The sequence below is a fragment of the Plecotus auritus genome, assembly GCF_963455305.1.
Source record: "Plecotus auritus genome assembly, chromosome: 9".
In the NCBI taxonomy this organism is placed as follows: domain Eukaryota; kingdom Metazoa; phylum Chordata; class Mammalia; order Chiroptera; family Vespertilionidae; genus Plecotus; species Plecotus auritus.
In genome coordinates this window covers 69,955,792-69,975,315 of record NC_137783.1, presented here as the reverse complement: position 1 = coordinate 69,975,315, position 19,524 = coordinate 69,955,792, and the positions used below count along the sequence as shown (strand labels likewise).

Sequence of the window (19,524 nt, the reverse complement as noted above, 5' to 3'; positions counted from 1 at the left end):
GCGATTGTTCTCATCTGGCAAGTGTGTGGTGTGTGTGTGTGTGTGTGTGTGTGTGTGTGTGTGGTATGTGTGGTGTGTGTATGTGTGTATGTGTGTGTGTGAGTGTGTGTGTGAGTGTGTGTGTATGTGTGTATATATGTGTGTGAGTGTGTGTGTATGTGTGTGTGTGAGTGTATGTGTATGTGTGGTGTGTGTATATGTGTGTGTGAGTGTGTGTGTATGTGTGTATATATGTGTGAGTGTGTGTGTGAGTATGTGTGTGTGTGTGAGTGTATGTGTATGTGTGGTGTGTGTATATGTGTGTGTGTGTGAGTGTGTGTGTGTGTGTATATGTGTGTGAGTGTGTGTGTGTGGTGTGTGTATGTGTGTGCATGTGTATATGTGTGTGAGTGTGTGCGTGTGTATGTGTGTGTGGTGTGTGTGTATGTGTGTATGTAAAAGAAAATGCAAAGAGAGATAAGAACAGGCACCAAAAGAGAAACAGACTGAGTGTGTCTGCAATAGTGGCGCCCCGAGGTCGGGGGTTGACTCAGGCCCTGAACTTGGGGCTGACCCAGCAGCACATCAACAGGCACACGGCAGGCAGCGGGGACGTAGCTGCGCAGCCACCCTGGCTGTGGAGCTGCTCGGGCAGACGCTGGCCGGCTGTCATCTACTTTGCTGAGTCCAGAGCAAGCAAAGGAGGGTCTGCCTAGTTAGGCCCAGCTTAGAAACGGGGGCAGGAAGGGTGACCCCTCTGTTCAGAGAAAGGATAAACACATCGGTGCATCAGTCAGTTGTGGGGGGCGTAAAAGATGGGCCTTGTCCCAGAAGTAACAGAGAGCCCGCCAAGAAGGAGTGGCAGGGGGGAGGCACAGGGCAGGAGAGCAGCCCCATCAGGTAGCAGGAGGACCCTCAAGCTGCGTCCTGGGTGGGAGGGGTGCTGTCAGTGGTGTGACCAGGAAGCAGCGGTGAGGGTCTCAGTCAGGATCTTGGCAGAACCTCCACTTAGCCGGCTCCGCTCTCCCGAAAAGAAGCCACACGCACGGGAAGTTCAGGGAAGACAATCTGTTTATTGTTGCAATCGATCCAACCAAGAGGATGAGCTGCCAGACTCAGGCTGCTCCAAAAAGCAGACAGTCGTGCAGCCGGGCCACAGGGCACTGTGGGAGCTGCTCGCCACCACCTCGCGCACAGCGTGTGGCACGTTGAACCTTGAAGTGAGTCAGTAGTTGAGTTTCCCCCACAAGTATGCCAAGAGCAAGAAAAGCATTCCTTCACTTGACTTCCATGCATCAGCTCAAAGCACTGAGAAATGCTGTCCCGCCCCCTCCGCCCCCCAGTGTTGCTTTGGGGTGGGTGTAGCGAGAGGTCTGATCTGTGTATTTGTCAGCTACTATACCTATAGAGACTGTGTACAAATGCATCAGCAGGCTTAATAAAGAAAACTTCCGCGAGAAGCACAGCGAGAGACACGGCTGTCTGTCCTTAGAACGGAAGCAGGAAGGAGAATTTCTTGATTCATCACCCTTTCCAACTGTCCTGTGGGCCGGCCAGCATTTGCAATTGTCCATCTGCTTACCCTAGCCTTGGGAACACTGCCAGCCCAGCCTCCCCACAAAGGCGCAGGGAGAAGTGGGGACCCCACCACCTTCCCCTGTTACTGATTGAGAACGGGTGGGATTAGTCCACACCTAGGGCAGCAGATGCTTCCAGAGACAGTTCCAAGGCACCTCGAGGCATTTCAGTCCTGAATCTGAATAACTGTGCTTCGTTCTTATAAGCTAAGTCCCACGGGTCGGCCAGCCCATCTCTCCTTACAATGGCCCTTAATTAGAAAGAGGAGACAGGTGGGGGTTCTGAGGGCAGGAAAGGGGGCAGTGGAGAAACCAGCAGACTAAACCCAGCAGAGCGCAGGGAGGGGACATGCAGCCACAGTGGGCCTGGGGCCCACAGAGCAGAGAAAGAAGCCTCTCGCTGGTCTGAACGAGAGCAAAGGGGAGAGCTGGCAGCTGTGGGACCCGCGCGTTCCCACCTCCTCACAGGAGCTGGCTTGTCCCCAACCTCAGTGCTCCTGAGGCCACAGAGAGGACATGCCCTCCCTGGGCCCCCAGGCATTTGGGGCTACTTTATGGGGAGTTAGGATTTCTTAGAATAAACCCAGGGAATCTGACCAATCATTCTCCAGAATGTGATGAGTCGTGGAAAAGAGGGAGTCCCAACTCAGCACAGATCCTCACTCATTCCAGGAGAGGGGGCCTTGAGAGGGGCCAAAAAGTGGCGCCTGCAGCCTGAAGAAGCATATCACACCACCCTGGTTCCAGCAGCACGAGGCGCCCACCACCCACCTCTCCCCTCTCGGCTGGTTGGCTTGAAAGATGGGCAATGCCCGCCTGTCCCGTTGGCAGTGTGTTGATTGGCAGTTAGGTACTGAGCAGCAGTTAGAATTTCCTGGTGGGCGGGATCCACCCACCCCAGTATGCATCGGGCTGGCTGCCTACACCCCTGTGCCTGGCCTCCAGCCCCTTCCCAGACTCTCTTTCTTCCTCCCTCACTCCAGCCCTGGGAGCAGCGGCTGCACAAATGGTATTAGATGCACCAACAATTCATCTTGGTCCCACGTGCTGGCCTGGCCGCTCCCAACTGCATATGGCTTTGTGTACACACCAACACCTCCACAGGCCTGGCACATGGCAGATGCTCAGTAAACGGATGTTAAATGGAAGTGAATTAAACTGAATCTCCCAGATGCTCACTCCCCTGATTGGCCATCTGAGGGGCAGAGGCAGAGAGTGGTCCCTGAGACTGTCACTGTCCTGTCCCCACCCTCCCCAGGCTCCTTCCCGCCCTGAGCTCTGCCTCCCTGAGTCTGTGCAGGACCTGGGCTCCCAGGCCCCGGGAGGAGGCCCACCTGAGGCACGGGAGGGGCATGCCAGTGGCTCTGTCCCCATTCCCACATCCCATCCCTGCCTCAGCCATCACCCCACCCCTGCCTCAGGCATCACCCTACCCCTGCCTCGGGCATCACCTCATCCCTGCTGCAGGCATCACCCCATCCCTGCTGCGGGCATCCCCTCTCAGGGGGAGGAGCAGGGCACCCCCTCCCCTCCTCTCCCGCCAGGACAAGTATGACTGTTTATTCAAACTGGAGGCTGACAACCCGAGGAGGTGCAGGGCCCTCCATTCTGTCCTCTGGAGCCTCAGTTTCCCCATGTGTAGTAGGAGTGATGTGACTCGTTGGCCTCTGGGGGTCTTCCAAGGCCTCTCATCTCAGCTTCCTCTCCTGAGATCCCCCTCAATGTGAGGAACATGGAGGGAAACTGGCTCCCACCAAAACCCCCTTCTCCCCCAGGGAGCCATTGGGGTGGGGGTGCAGCTCTAGACCTGACATGGCCATGGCCACAGGCTCCCCTCACGCCTCCTCAGGCCTTCCCTTCGCGCTCCAGTCGAGCCTGAGGAAAACTGCTGGGGGCCTGGGAGGGGCTGAGAGGCGGTCCCTCACCTTGCACCCCAGGCCCGGCTCACAGTGGCGCTCCCTCCGGTCCCTCCCCGTACTGGCATGTGCCTCCTGCTCGTGGGCACTCCGGGGCAGGAAATGACCACCACCTGGAGCACACGCCGCCCATGACCATGACTGTGACCAGTGTCCGGCCCTTCAGTGCTGTTCTCACCAAAACCCCCAGGCATCACCAGCCAACAGAGACCACAGGTGGCAGAGCTCCTCCATGGAGGAGAGGGCGGAGCTGGGCGCCCGGGACCGCCGTCTCCATTCGCCTCCATCTTGGTTTCTCTTTGAGGCCCTTGCTCATGCCCACCTCGATTTCCAGGAGCCCATCAGCACCCAGCCTGCAGGGCGGCCGGCAGGAGCTGGGGGCTCAGGGAGCCCCGCCCACCCACAGGTGCCTATGAAGCTGCCCCAAGATGAGCAGGCAGACCGCTGGACCCCTCTACCACTCACTGCCCCCCCCCCCCCGCCCCGCCTCCTGGGACGCTCACACAGCCTCCTCCTCCTCTCAGGGGCAGCGGGACCCCCTCCTTCCTCCTCCAGGGCCCTCACATCCCATACTCCACAGCGGGTTTCTCCCATGAAAGAGGCGGGTGACTGGTGCAGAGGGGAGACAGAGTCAGGAGGCGCAGGCCGGCCCTGGGACCTGGTCAAGAGAAGCACACACACCGAGAGGCAGGCGGGCACTGTGCAGGCGAGAGTGGGGGGGGGGGGGGCAATGAGGGGGGGGGCGCAGGCCGGCCGCTACTTGGCACCGTCCTCAGCATGGCCCTCACCGTCTGTCTTGCCCTCCTCCTCCGTCTTCAGGTCATCGGTGCTCAGCTTCTGCTCCTTTTTCCTTCTCACACACTTCACAACCATCAGTACCAAGATGACCACAGCCAGGAAGCCTCCGACCGAGGCGCCCACGACCACGGCCACTGTGGAGTCCCGCTCGGGGGGCTCTGGGGAAGAACAGAAGACAGACGCTGAGGGCCAGGGCTGCAAGGGCCGTCCTCTGTCCCCGGCTCCCAGGGTGCGGGCGGTCCCAACTGTCCTCTCCTCCGTGGGAAGAATTTTAGTCAAAGCCAAAATCAGCCAGGGCCATTGGCCTCTGAGTCCTTCACCCCGAATCCCAGGGCCCCTGACAGCCCAGGGGAAGGCAGGAGGATGCAGTATGGGAGGGCATGGACTTTGAGGTCAAACAGACCCCAATTCTCGTCCTGACTGTATTATTTATGAGCTGATTGATCTTAGATACTTCTCCTCTCTGAGCCTCTGCCTCCTCACTTATAAAACCGCAGCTCTTCCCTCCTAAGGCCTCCTGGGGATGAGTGAGAGGCTGCAGCTAGGGTTTGGTCCTGGACCTGAGACACATCGAGTGCCCGATCAATGGAAGCTGCTAGAATGATGCTTGACATCCTGATCCTGATTGACAGCATCAGAAGGACTCTCAGAGTCATTCTCCCAGGTCCCTAAGGACTGGAGGGAAGAGAGCGGGTGCTGGGCCCACCCTCAGCTGCGGCTCCCCAGCGCCCCCCACAGGACAGCCTCCCCGAGGCACCTCCCTGGGCTGCAGGAGGAGAGTAACTGCCAGGACCAGCCAGGGCCCTGAAGCCCTGCGCCCACCGCTCACCCTCCATGAGGACCCGCAGCTGGATCCTGCCGTGGCCACGGTGGCGGTCGGGCGGGTTCAGGATGTAGCAGCTGTAGAGGCCCTCATCCTCCGGCTGCACATTCCGCAGCGTCACGGACACGTCGTACTTGCTGGGGTTCCCCGAGAACTCCACGCGGTCCCGGAACCGCTCCAGCTTCAGGTTGATGATCTTCATGCGGAACTGGAGGAACTGGGGGTGGTGAGGGGCAGGCTGAGAGGGTGGCAAGCCCTGGGGAGCAAGTGCCTCCTCCCAGCATTCTTACTTGGAGACAGGCCGTTACCTCCAGATCTCCACCCCTCCCCAGACCCCTCAGGACAGCACACCTTCTGCCTGAGCAGACGGCTCCCAGGTCCCGGTCCAGGCAGGGCCCGGGCTCCACACCCACCGGAACTCACCATCTCCTCAGAGCAGTTGCTGCACTCCTGATAGGTCCAGTTCAGGGAGAAGTGCTTGTGGTTCACAGTGTAGCAGGAGTTGAAGGTGCAGGCCAGGCGTGCATCGGAGCCATTGAGCACGTTGAGGGTGGTGGGCACCGTGACTTCCATGCTGAGCCCTGGCCGCACTGCAGGCAGAGCACACTCTGATGAGGGCTCTGGCTGGTGGGGCCGAGAGGGGGCACGCCCACTGCACCTGGTGGGAGTGGGGCCGGGAGGGGGCACGCCCACTGCACCTGGTGGGAGTGGGGCCAGGAGGGGGCATGCCCACTGCACCTGGTGGGAGTGGGGCCAGGAGGGGTCACGCCCACTGTACTGGGTGGGAATGGGGCCGGGAGGGGGCACGCCCACTGTACCTGGTGGGAGTGGGGCCAGGAGGGGACACGCCCACTGTACCTGGTGGGAGTGGGGCCAGGAGGGGGCATGCCCACTGTACCTGGTGGGAGTGGGGCCAGGAGGGGACACGCCCACTGTACCTGGTGGGAGTGGGGCCAGGAGGGGGCACGCCCACTGCACCTGGTGGGAGTGGGGCCGGGAGGGACATGCCCACTGTACCTGGTGGGAGTGGGGCCAGGAGGGGGCACGCCCACTGTACCTGGTGGGAGTGGGGCCTGGAGGGACATTCCCACTGTACCTGGTGGGAGTGGGGCCAGGAGGGGGCATGCCCACTGCACCTGGTGGGAGTGGGGCCTGGAGGGGGCACGCCCACTGTACCTGGTGGGAGTGGGGCCTGGAGGGACATTCCCACTGTACCTGGTGGGAGTGGGGCCTGGAGGGACATTCCCACTGTACCTGGTGGGAGTGGGGCCAGGAGGGGGCATGCCCACTGCACCTGGTGGGAATGGGGCCTGGAGGGGGCACGCCCACTGTACCTGGTGGGAGTGGGGCCTGGAGGGGGCACGCCCACTGTACCTGGTGGGAGTGGGGCCAGGAGGGGGCACGCCCACTGCACCTGGTGGGAGTGGGGCCTGGAGGGGGCACGCCCACTGTACCTGGTGGGAGTGGGGCCAGGAGGGGGCACGCCCACTGCACCTGGTGGGAGTGGGGCCAGGAGGGGGCACGCCCACTGTACTGGGTGGGAGTGGGGCCAGGAGGGGGCACGCCCACTGTACTGGGTGGGAGTGGGGCCAGGAGGGGGCACGCCCACTGTACCTGGTGGGAGTGGGGCCAGGAGGGGGCACGCCCACTGCACCTGGTGGGAGTGGGGCCAGGAGGGGGCACGCCCACTGTACCTGGTGGGAGTGGGGCCGGGAGGGGGCACGCCCACTGCACCTGGTGGGAGTGGGGCCGGGAGGGGTCATGCCCACTGTACTGGGTGGGAATGGGGCCGGGAGGGGGCACGCCCACTGTACTGGGTGGGAATGGGGCTGGGAGGGGGTAGGCCCTCTGCACCTGGTGGGAGTAGGGCTGGGAGGGACATACCTCCTGCACCTGGTGGGAGGTACAGAGCTATGCAGAGGCTACTTCAGTCCCTTATTGCTGAAGTAGTCAGGGATTCAGAGGAGGGTGGGGGAGGCAAAACTCAAAAGGGGTAATCGATGTGGCCTGGGGGTAAAGTGGAGGCAGCACAAGGTTCGGGTAGAGAGACCCGATCCCCTGTCAAGCCAGGGACAGACAAGGGCCCCACGCCTTTTCCAGGACCAGGCAGCAGCCCTCTGCCCACCGCCTGCTTCTGTCCCTTCGTGCTGCCTGCTCTGCTAGCTGCAGACCCTGGAGAAAAGTTTGCTTGTGCTGGCCTCAGTTTCTCCTCTTCTCCACCACTTTCAACCATATCCACGGAGACCTTGGGCTGAAGCCGAGTGTCCCCAGCGGGTCAGGGAACACCTCCTTACATTTTGCACCCCAGGCACCTCACTTGCCTCACCCTAATCCTGGCCTTTTTTAAAAAAAAATTTTTTTTTTATTGATTTTAGAGAAGAAGGGAGGTGGAGAGAGAAACATCAATGATGAGAGAGTCATTGATCGGCTGCCTCCTATTTGCTCCCTACCTGGGCATGTGCCCCAACCGGGAATCAAACCATGTCCTCCTGGTTCATATGGGGACACTCAACCACCAAGCCATGCCAGTCGGGCCTAATCCTGGCCTTAATTGTAAGATTCTTTGCCAATATTGTCAAAACCTCATCCCCAAAGCTTAATGTACCCTAGAGGACAAACAGTGACCTTCAGCATCAGTCCCTCTCACTCCTTTGCCGAAGTTGATCAACCACCTACTGTGCCCTGAGGCCAGGCCTGGGGAGACTCTGTGGACAAGGCCGGCCCAGTGGCCGCCCGGAGCTTGTCCTCTAGGGAGGAAAGGGAATGAGGCCCTGCATGGCGACAGGTGAAGAAATAAAGCGAGGGGAGGGGTATGTCTGTGGTCGGGGAAGGCTGCCTGGAGGGTGTGTGGGTGCCCCTGTCTGAAGGGAGTGAGGGAGCCGCTTGACATGCTGAAGGGATCAGTCCCAAGTCTGCGGACATCCGTGAGTGGTCCCAGTGGCTGGAGTGAGCTTCCTGTCTCTGAGGCCCAGGGTCAGGCAGGCACTGAGGCACAGGGTCTATGGGCCAGACAGGACTTAGGGTTGAATTCCTGGGAGTGAGACAGGAAGCCACGGGGACTGGGGGCAAGGCCCTGGGAGCAGAGGTCTCTGTAGGAACTGCACAGATGTGGAGACCTGACCAGATGTGGGTTCAATCCCAGCCCGCCTTCTGGGCAGGCCCCTCCCTGCCCAGCCTCATCTCCTCCCAGCCTCATCCCCCCACCCCTCCCCGAGGAACGCAGCGCCGCGGGTTGTTGGGAGAATTAAAGATGATGAAGTGTACAGAGCAGGGTGCGCGGTCTGCCGGCCAGCGAGTGTGCAGCAAAGGGTGCTCAGCCCTGCTCCCCTAGACGGGAAGGGCTTCGGGACAGCCCCCTGTAAGGGTGCCTTGGGCAGGACCCCTCGGGACTGTTTCCAAGCTGCTCTGTTGTGCAAAGGTGCCCCCCGCACCCCAGCAGCCGCTGCAGCCCTGGGCTCAGCCCGCCCTCAGGAAGAGGACCCAAGGCAGGACTTGAGACAGGGCAGTGCTCCGAGCTACTGGCCCAGGAGGTCAGAACGGGCCCTGACGGAGGGGTCACGCAGACCACCTGCCAGGCAAGCCCGGTGCATGCACACTGGCACGCCCCTAGGGAGCATGAGCTGGGGCGGCTGAGTGGACCCACCAAGAACAAAGCCCCGTCCCCTCTCCCCACTTTACAGCCCAGAGGGAAGAGCTGGCTTGCTCCAGGCAGGGAGGAGGGTGCCCACCAAGCCTCCCACCCCTGCGTAGGGAGGGAGCGCAGAGGAGCCTGGCAACCTGGTCCTGAGCTAACCTCCCTCCCAGGAGCTCCCGCTTCACTGGCACCTTCCCTGGAAAGGCCTGCCACTCCCAGTACCACCCCCCCCCCCACCTCTGTTAAAGGAGCCTCCACACAACAACAGAAGCAGGTGCTAACAGTCTAGCTGCCCCCGCCCGCCCTGCCCCCCACCAGGCCTCTAATCCTGCCCCAGCTCCTGACATCAGCCCAGGACATTGTCCCAGTTAGAACGGGAGCCCCTAGGCAGCACCTAGACGCCCAAAGAGCCGGGACCTTGCCATGTAGGAGGGCATAGCGCGAGGTGAGGGGCTGTCAGGAGGGGCAGACAGAGAGGCACAATGCGGGGTCCCTCCCCCAAACCCTGACAGCTGGTACTGCAGAAAGCAATGGCCAGAGAGGACAACACCAAGCCCCAACTCAGAGGACACCAGAGGGACCCTCAGGAATGGGGGATCCAGCCTGTTGTCCTGCCAACAGGGAAAGGGAGGCCCTGAGAGAGACCCGGAGGATGGGACAAGCTGGGGCCAGAGCCACGGTTCCAGCTCCTAGTCCAGGACCCGCGCCAGCCAGGCCTCACGGGGAGGGGTCGCGGGCCTGTCACCAGGCCAGGCCCTCGTGAAACTCAGGAGCCGCCCCAACCTGGTGGGAGCCGTAGGAGAACCCTGGGCTGATGAAGCCGGCACGTCAGGGAGAGCGAGTCCCCGGCCAGGGCCACACAAGGAGGCAGTGACCTGCCACTGTGTCCCAGGCCCTGCCCAGCCCTGTTAGTCCTCACAACACTGACACCTCCATCTTCCAGAGGAGAAAGCCACGCAGGAGCAGTTCCATGAACAGCCGAGTTATGAAGTGGCAAAGTTCGAGTTGAACCCAGGCCACCAGGCCCCCGACAGAGGGCTGAGGGGCTGAGGCTGGTGCGGGTGACTGTTTCTCAAGGTGTCCCAGGGACCAGACCTCCCACTGTCTACACAGCAAGCGTGCCCCCTCCGGGCAGGCTGCCAGAGGGAGGGGTTCTATTTCGGGAACCTCCCTACCGGGGCCGCCCACAGTCTTGCCGGTGGTCTGTTTGGGACCAGGTTCGGGGCTGGGGTCTCCTAAGTTCCAAGTCTCAGAAAGGAAATGATGCTTAAAAGGGTGCAGTGAGCATACAGCTTCTGATCTCAGTTCCAGAACATCCCTGGTGCTGGGCTCCCCATTTCCTCCAAGGCGCACAGGGCCCTGTCCCGCCCTGTTCTCACCGGCCTGTCCAGAGAACACACAAAACACATAGCTGTGCTCATCTCCTGCCAAACACAGCCACCTGCAGAGGCTAGCAGTTACTTCTCTTCACTCCTCTTTCCCCCTGCAGCAAACGATGGGGTGGGTTTATTTTCTTTTTGGTTAAAAAGAGAGGCCCGGCCACATGCTCGTGGTTGAGCATCGATCTATGAACCAGGAGGTCATGGTTAGTTCCCGGTCAGGACACATGCCTGGGTTGAGGGTTTGATCAGCAGTGGGGGGCATGTAGGGGGTAGCCAATCAATGATTTTCTCTCATCATTGATGTTTCTATCCCTCTCCCATTCTCTCAGAAATCAATAAACATCTATATATATAAAAACCTAAGCGACTGTTATGACCAGATGACCAGTCAATAGGTAGCTATGACACGCACTGACCACCAGGGGGCAGATGCTTAACACAGGAGCTCCCCCTTGGTGGTCAGTACACTCCCACAGCTGGAGTGCCGCTCAGCCAGAAGCCAGGCTCACAGCTGCTGAGCGCAGCTGTGGCAGTGTGAGACTCTCCTGCCTCCACGGCAGCACTACCATGGCAGCTGCAGGCACAGCGGGGCTGGGCCAGGATGAGCTGGAGCAGTGTGGTGCCAGGTCCCAGCTCAGGCTCCTCCCTGGTCACCTGCCGCTTCACACACCGCTGCATCCCTCGGGGGATGTTGGACTGCCAGTTTAGGCCTGATACCCAGGGATCAGGCCGAAACTGGCAGCCTGACGTTCCCAGAGGGGTACCAGATTGCAAGAGGGCGCAGGCCAGGCTGAGGGACCCCACTGGTGCACGAATCCGTGCCCCGAGCCTCTAGTATATTAAAGGAAGAAAGGAAGGAAGGAAGGAAGGAAGGTCTAAGCAGAGACCTTGCCTCCCTGACCTTCTGGACCCACAGTCTCCTGGGGCAGTCCCTGCCTCTCAGGTGAGTGGGGCCCAGCCCCTCCATTCAGACCTGGCCGCCCCAGTTCTCCCTCCGCCCACCCACCCCATGCATCCAGGAGACAATTCACCCCAGACCTTCCCTGGCTCCCCGTGCCCTGGACCAAGTACAGGTGCTGCGCACGGCATGCACACCCTCTGCCAGCAGCCAGCCCTGTGCTTCCTCCATGCCAAGGACCGGGCTCTGGCATTTCCTGGAAACACCGCCTTCCTTCACGCTTCCCTTTCACGCCTTCACCCGTGACTGCTTCAAGCTGGGAAGCGAGTTCACCTCCCACGCCTGGGGCCTCCCGCGCACCCTACAGATGCCAGCTACTAAGGCATCACCTCAGTGACGGCCTCACCACTGCCTGTGCCCACACTCAGCCCCGCCCTGCCTCACCTCACAGGACGGAGTCCGCATGGCACAGGGGCAGACCGGGCTCTAGTGCCCCGAGCTGGCCTCAGGCAGCGTAGCTAACCCCCAGCGCCCGTGTCCTCACCTGTCAAGTGGGGACAGTGGTAGAGCGCCCCCTTTGGCTGCTGGGAGGTTCACTCACTCACTAGCTGCTAGTGACTGGCATGAAGCTCACTGCAGCGCCTGTATGTCAGCTCTCCACGTTAGCTGCTATTCTTTTCTTTCTTTTATTGTTATTTTTAATCCTCACCCAAGGATATTTTTCTATTGATTTTTAGTAGAGAGAAATATGCACGTGAGAGAAACACATCGATTGGTTGCCTCCTGCATGAGCCCTGACCAGGGCCCAAGCCAGGGAGGAGCCTGCAACCAAGGTTCGTGCCCTTGACCAGAATAGAACCTGGAATCCTTTGGTCTGCAGGCCGGCGCTCTGTCCACTGAGCAAACTGGCCAGGGGTTAGCTGCTATTCTTATCATTATTATTGTTCTTGTCACAGCATTTCAATGCTGGGCTGCTATTTGTCTCTGTGCCTGGGTCCCTCCAGAGGCTCTGAGGAACTGCATCTTTTTAAAAAATATATGTTTTTAATGATTTCAGAGAGGAAGGGAAAGAGAGAGAGAGGGAGAGAAGAGAGGGGAGGGAGGAGGTGAGGGAGAGAAACATAAATGGTGAGAGAGAATCATAGCTCTGCTGCCTCCTGCACGCCCCCTACTGGGGATTGAGCCTGCAACCTGGGCATGTGCCCTGACCAGGAATCGAACCATGACCTCCAGGTTCATAGGTTGACGATCAACCACTGAGCCACGCCAGCTGGGCTGATTCCTATTCACCTTGGCATCCCTGTTCACCAGGTGGCACCTGGTGGGCACTGACGGACATCTGCAGGAGGAAGGAAGGCACTGTCCCCACCCACCGTGTCGGGGTCCCTGCCCAGCAGCAAACACATGCAATGGGCTTGAGTGGGACCAGACTCCACTTTGGCCTCGCCTAGCACCGCCCAGACTTCGGTAAGCACACCAGTGACGGCAGAGCCAAGGCTGGAGGCAGCTCCCGGGACGGCCAGCCACGTGGGGCATTTCTAGTGGGAAGCTGGTCTCACGTGCTTCTGCCGTGTGTGCAGTGGCTGCCCGGCGCATCCGCTTTGCCATCTCTGTCCTCCCCACACACAGTCCCTGGCCGTCTTCTCTCTCATCTCTTACAGCGTCCCTCTAGCTGAGGGTGATACTGCTACGGCCTCCGGAGCTCTGCTGTCCACCTTGGCCCACAGCAGGGGGAGCCGGGTGGCCTCCTCACACGCATCAGGCCACGGCCAGCATCTCCTTCCTCCCCTTCTTCCACCCAGGTTTGCAGAGGCTTCAGCTTTCTCCCACCACCTGCCACAGCCCGGGCCTGACCTCTTCACCCCAGAATCCAAATTCCCCTGAGCCACCTAGTCCTGGTCATGAGCCCTCCTTTCCTCACGTAGACAGACTCTCCAGGCTGCCTCCCAGCAGGGAGCCCCCCACTCCATGTGGAGGCTGCCTTCCTCCACCCCCAGCTCCACACCCAGCTCTTTCCTGCTGTTGAGATGCTTTGACCCATTAGGCTAATGTAGCAGTAATGCTTCTTGAACACTGGGGGCAGCAGAGGTCAACAGTCCAGAACTGACTGAAGTCAGACAAACAGGTGTTCAAATCTCAGCTGGCCTTACCCTCGTCCTGTGACCTCAGTGGGCACGTGGCTTAACTTCTCTGTACCTGTTTCCTCACTGTAACACGAGGGTGACAACGGTTTCTACTCCTCCGATCACCGACCACCATGATGGACAGGCCCCGGGCACAGGCCATGCTTGCATCAAGGTCCCCTGGTACTGAGTGCCTGCTCGCTATCGTCAGACTCACAGAAACCCAGGTGGCAGGTGCTCTCCAGGCTCCCCAGGAAGGAACTGAGCCCAGGGAGACCCAGTAACCTGTCTATGGAGATGAAGTAAATGACCAAGGCAGCCTGGAACCCAGATCAGCTTCCACAGTTCATGCTCTTGGCACAGGCACACGCTCTTGCTCTGTTGTTAAGATGTCCAGTAACTCAGCAGAGCTGCTGGGTCTCATGGCACTGGCTCCCGGGCCCGCGCCTCTGTCCCGCACTCCTGCCAAATAAGCCGACCCAGCACCCAGAGGGACTGCGCAGGAGACCAGCAGATAGCCTTGGACGCACTGCCAGCTGCTACACCAGCAATGGCGCCGTTTAGGAGCAAGCATGAAACTCCCATAAAGCAATCTCACGTATAACTCTCCAGCCCCCTCCCACCAGAAGGTCCATGAACGCTCTGATGGGAAATGAACATTTGGATCCCTGAACAGGGCGCTCTGCATGCCCGGCTGGGCCGTTCTGAAAGGGCCACAAATTCACTGGCCTGTGGATTCCTTCTATTTTTAATTTTTTTTATTTTTCCCCCCTGATTCCTTCACCTGACCCCTCCTCTGCTCCCTCCGGCCAGTGCCAAGCAGCAAGCCTCCTCCCACCCAGAGACCATGCCTTAGCCAGCTCCCCCCCCCATCTCTCTCTCTCTCTCTCTCTCTCTCACACACACACACACACACACACACACACACATTTCAAAACATCAGTAGTTCAGGTTCCAGGAAGCCAGACAGATTCAACTTGCTGCCTCCCTACCCCCAATGTCGTGACCCACAAGATTCCAAGGGCCAGGGGCCCCAGGAGGAGCCCCTGAAGGGAGCATTAAGTCTCAGCACCCCACCTGTGCAGCAGCTTTCAGAAACCCACAGACTCTGCACCTGGAGCCACCCCCCGCACCGCCCCACACACACACAGGTCCACTGCAACGTTATCCAAACACAAACTGCCTCCCCTGACGACTGTCATCCCTGAGCAACACTCAGCACTTCTGAGTGCCAGTGCTGCGCAGTCCCCAGCAGCCTCTCCTCTACCCACACCCCGTTCCCAAGGACACGGAGGGGAGGCAGGTCTGCCCGCCCGGCCTCCTCCGGGGCTGCACTGGGGACCCTCCAAGCATGCAATGCGCGATGTGCAATCTGACTTACCCAGAGAGAAAAAGAGACTGAGCCCCGTGAGGCCGATGGCAGGGCGAGGGAGCCAGGCATCTCTGAGCATTTCCAGAGCCTGGGATCACTCGGGATGTGGGAGAGGGTGGCTGAGGGCTACACGGGAGGAATCGTTAGGTGCCAAAAAAATAAAATAGAACACACGGGTGTACTTCAGTGACACATACAGCATTAAGGAAGCTTTATTTCCATCTCTCTAATATGGCTGGCCTGTATGTTGCTGCTAAAAAGAACGAGGGAGTGTGTGAGGGAGAGAGAAAAAAGGGGGATGGAGTAAATCTTGTGGTTGTTGGATTTCAAAAAGCAGGTGGGAGGGCGTAAAAAAGTCTTTCTGAAAAGAAGCAAGTTCCCTGGAAATGTTTACCCTCAAAAACAAGAACTAAAGCAGACCCTGCCTTTTTTCTTAACTTGGATAATTGTTGGGTTTTGAAAGCTGTTAGAGGAACCCCTTTATTTCAAAGCTGCTGTAAGGGTGAGGGGACTCCTTTTGTCATTTAAAAACATCCCTAAAAAGGAGATACTTGTTCCTGCTATTTGGAAAGCATTCGGGGAAGTGAGTCTGGGGACTTTGGGGAAATAGGGACTTCCTCATTATTCTGACATTTTCACTGAAATCAGAATCTGTCAAAGCCAGCTGGTGCTAACGCACCGCACCGGAAGGGGGCTTACAGTGGAATGAATGCAAACCCCCCCGGGGTAGATGAAGGGGCCTTGCTACCCTAACGCGCTCAGGGAGGCCTGCGTGGCGGCCTTGCCACCTGGAGACCCAGAATAACCATAAAAAATGGTCTGAAATTAAAACCTTTAAGTAAAAGCCATTTATGACAGGTGGTCATGTCCTAGGCTAGAATCTTCCCTGATAAAGGTCGATCTTTTTATTGTTGAGAGAACACACATGTTCCCTATTTTCCTCCCCTTTGCCCCCTCTGCCAGGTCCTGCCCCACCCCAGGCCTTCACCACACTAGCATCTGTGTCTGTGGCTATTTATGTATGCATGGACAACCTTGGTTAATCTCTTCCCACCCTACCCCTCCCTCTGAGCTGTCAGTCTGCTCTGGGCTTCCATGCCTCTGGATCTATTTGTCAGTGTCTTTTATTCATTAGATTCCACATATGAGGGAGATCATGTGATACTTGTCTTTCTCTGACTGACTTACTTCACTTAGCATAATGCTCTCTAGGTCAGAGATCCTTCATTTTTACTGCTCCATAGTATTCCATGGTGTAGATGTACCACAGCTTTTTTATCGACTCATCTGCTGATGGGCACTTAGGCTGTTTCCAAATCTTAGCTATTGTAAATTGTGCTGCTATGAATATAGAGGTGCATATATCCTTTCTGATTGGTATTTCAGGTCTCTTGGGGTATATTCCTAGAAGTGGGATTACTGGGTCAAATGGGAGTTCCATTTTTAGTTTTTTGAGGAAACTCCATACTGTTCTCCACAGTGGCTGCACCAGTCTGCATTCCCACCAGCAGTGCACGAGGGTTCCCTTTTCTCCGCATCCTCTCCAACACTTGTCGTTGGTTGATTTGTTGATGATAGCCATTCTGACAGGTGTGAGATGGTACCGCATTGTGGTTTTAATTTGCATCTCTCTGGTGATCAGTGACTTTGAGCATTTTTTCATGTTCTGTACATTCTCTTTGGAGAAGTGTCTATTCAGGTCTTTTGCCTATTTTTTTTTCAGTTGGGTTATTTGTCTTCCTTTTGTTGAGCTGTATCAGTCCTTAATATATTTTGGAAATTGACCCTTATCAGATGTGTCAGTGGCAAATATGTTTTCCCAGTCAGTGGGTTGTCTATTCATTTTGTGGATCGTTTGTGTTTTCGTTATTTGCTGTGCAGAAGCTTTTTAGCTTGCTGTCGTCCCATTGGTTTATTTTCCCCTTTGTTTCTCTTGCCCTAGGAGCTGTATCAGCAACATTTTTTTAAAGATAGAGGAAATGGGTAATAAGCCAACGAACATGGCCGTGTTTGGAATGGAAAAGGCAAGGGGTTCTCCCCTACAACCTCCGGAAAGGAATGCAGCTCTGCCTCTGCCCTGATTTCAGCGCCATGAGACTAGTGTCAGACTCCTGGCCCACAGAACAGCAAGATAATACATTTGTTGTAAAAAACAAAACAGCCCAGCCAGCGTGGCTCAGTAGTTGAGCATCAACCCATGAACCTGGAGGTCATGGTTCCATTCCTGGTCAGGGCACATGCCTGGGTTTTGAGCTCAATCCCCAATAAGGGGGGGTGGGGTGGGGGGGAGGTGCGGGAGGCAATGAATCAATTATCCTCTCCCATCATTGATGTTACAATCTCTCCTTCTCCCTTCCTCTCTCTGAAATCAATTTAAAAAAAAAAACACTCTCCAATGGTTTCTGTGGTCAAAAAAAAGGTCACCTTTACCTTAACTGAGCCTGTCTATTGTCTTTTGCATCTAAGATAACATACCTTTGGAATGTCGGGTAACTGCCCTTTCTCAGACCCCTCAGGGCACAGCCACTGCACCAGAGCGGAGACTGCAAATCCCCTTGCTGTTATTTTATGTTGCTAACTGCTAACTATTATCCTGTGCCCACTGTTAGACCCCCGAGCGAGGGCGAAGGGGCAGGTACAGGTCACCAGGGCAGATGCCCAGCAAGGGGCAAAGCTGGGAAACAAGAACCTCGCCCCACAGTAACATCTCCTCCCCTAGCACAGCACTGGTCCTGCGGTTTGGACCCCAGATCTGTCATATCCCTGCTGAGGCGGTTTAGACCCCCTGACCTTTCCTCCCTAGGGATAACATGGAGGCCTCAGTTGCATTTCAGCTTCAGGCCCAGAAAAGCAGCGAAACCAGACAAGTGACACTGTGGCTGCCTCAGGACCAGCTATACTGACCAATGACCCCTGGCCCTGGTGCCGACCAATCATCAGAGACCACGACCCTGAAAGAGCTCACCTGGAAAGCTGATGAATATCCTATTAAGGCCCTCCCCTGAGACCTCCCCTCAGATTCCCACCTGCAGGAGAGAGAAACATGCTCAGAGCAAAGGGCCAGTGGGCGCTCTCCCTCCAAGGAGTACACCTGTGCCCTTGCCTCCCCTCTCCTTCCCCCACAGGCACGTATCTCCCAACCTCTAAGGGACCCCATGAGACTGCAACCAGGGGAGCAGTGGGCAGTGGTCGCTAGTCCCGGGCTAAATCCCTGAACCTGTCTCCAGCCCTTCCCTTTGGATATCCCCATTTCCCATCCCCTTTTCCTTAAATAAATTCAATTTTCTTTAATCACAGTCTGAGATGGCTGTTTAGCCTGCCCGCGCACCACCGACTTTAACCTTTCAACCCCTGTGTAAGAGAAGTATGTGTCCATCTATCATTTTACTTTTTATCCAGTCCCAGAGATCCCCTCTCCTCCCACTTTGCTTCCTCCCGCCTCCCTCACCTATCATCACCAATGGATCTCCTGTAACCCACTATGTCTCCTCTTTTGATTATGTATAAAATAAGGTGGGAACTGCCATTCATTGGGGCACTATTTCCATGAGATGAGATTTTGCTTCCCTGTCGACAGTTTGGCTCAAATAAACTCAAAAGTTCTCCACAGGTTTGAATGTGTCTTACGTGGGCAGTATGAAGACATTTCTGAGACAATTGGGGAAAATGCATATGGACTGTGTAATAGGTTATATTAATGTAAGTTTATTAATTTTGTTAGGTGTGAAAGAAGTTGTGGCGATGTGCTCTAAAAGCTTTATCTGCCACACACCAGAGTGTTTACAGGTAAAATGAGATGATGACTGGAATTTGCTTGAAAATATTCCAGGGGAACAAGGCAGGGGAGGGAGGTGGTGTCAATTGTTGGAAGTGGTGGTAGGTGCGACGGGTTCATGACACAGTTCTCTCTTCTGTTGCGTATGCTTGAAATTTTTCTTTGAAAAGGAAGGAAAATAGGCTAATACCAAGAGTAGGAGAACTTGAGGTGGAGTCCCAAGGGCCCCTAAGTAGAGAAGGTCACCCCACTTTCTGGGAAGACATTGAAGTAGGTTCTCAGGCGGCAGCCACGTGCGGCCTGACAGGCTGCCAGTGCCCCACGTGGGAGCAGCTGCTGTTCTGAGCATTAACGCTACACCAAGCTCCTTCCATGCAATTCCTCAGCTTGTAACCCCGGAAAAGGTGGCTTCTTCTTCATTTTTTTTTGTTTGTTTTTAGTTTTTATTGCCAATGAGGAAACAGCAGTTGGCAGGTCTTAGCCACCAGTGCGTGTGCATGTGTGTGTGTGTGTTTTAATTTTTTTTTTTTATTTCAGAGAGGAAGAGAGAAAGAGAGAGAGATAGTAACATCAATGATGAGAGAGGATCATTGATCACCTGCCTCCTGCATGCCCCACACTGGGGATCGAACATACAACCAGGGCATGTGCCCTGACCTGGAATCAAACCAGTGACCTCCTGGTTCATAGGTTGATGCTTAACCACTGAGCCATGCCAGCCAGTCCTATCCACCAGTTTGACATGTGTACAGTAGTCAGGGCAGGGTCAGAGCTGGGGTGCACGGGCATCTATGTGGAGCACTGGCCATTCCCAGCATGCCACACTGCCCATCACAAGGGGGTCCTTGCCCCGGGTTGTCTGGGGCCACAGAGAGGCCTGTGCTGAAGGGGAGGGTGCCAGGGCAGGGCCTGCAGGAACAGGGCTCGGCTTAGGGTAGACACTCAACACACAGGAGCTGCGTGGCTGCGTGGCTGCATGGGCCCCCGAGTGAGTGAATGAATGGATCTGGAGAGGGAGTGAGGGGAAGCAGCCATCATGGTGAAGGGGTGGGGCCCAGCCTCGGCCTCTGGAGCTGTGCTGGGCGGGGAGGAGGGAAGGAGGCCAGCTGTGGGTGACAGGTGCTGGAGCCAGAGGGCTGACGAGGAAACCACTGGGGTCTCTCCCCTCCAAGGGGTGTCCGTGCCTGGACCTTATATAGACTCTGTCCTCAAGGTACCTCGTCGATATGCTAGCATACGGCCCCCAC

At 57.1% G+C, this 19,524-nt stretch overlaps 1 protein-coding gene across 1 annotated transcript; it reads right to left on the bottom strand.

Moving 5' to 3' along the window:
• Positions 1-1,032: 1,032 nt before the first annotated feature.
• SCN2B (sodium voltage-gated channel beta subunit 2) lies at positions 1,033-14,769 on the bottom strand. The gene is made up of 4 exons (XM_080643046.1): positions 14,512-14,769; positions 5,517-5,683; positions 5,100-5,310; positions 1,033-4,428 (listed from the first exon to the last, which is right to left on the bottom strand). The coding sequence occupies exons 1-4, from the start codon at positions 14,579-14,581 to the stop codon at positions 4,229-4,231; spliced, it is 648 nt and encodes a 215-aa protein (XP_080499172.1). The 5' UTR covers positions 14,582-14,769; the 3' UTR covers positions 1,033-4,228.
• Between the last annotated feature and the right edge of the window lie 4,755 nt (positions 14,770-19,524).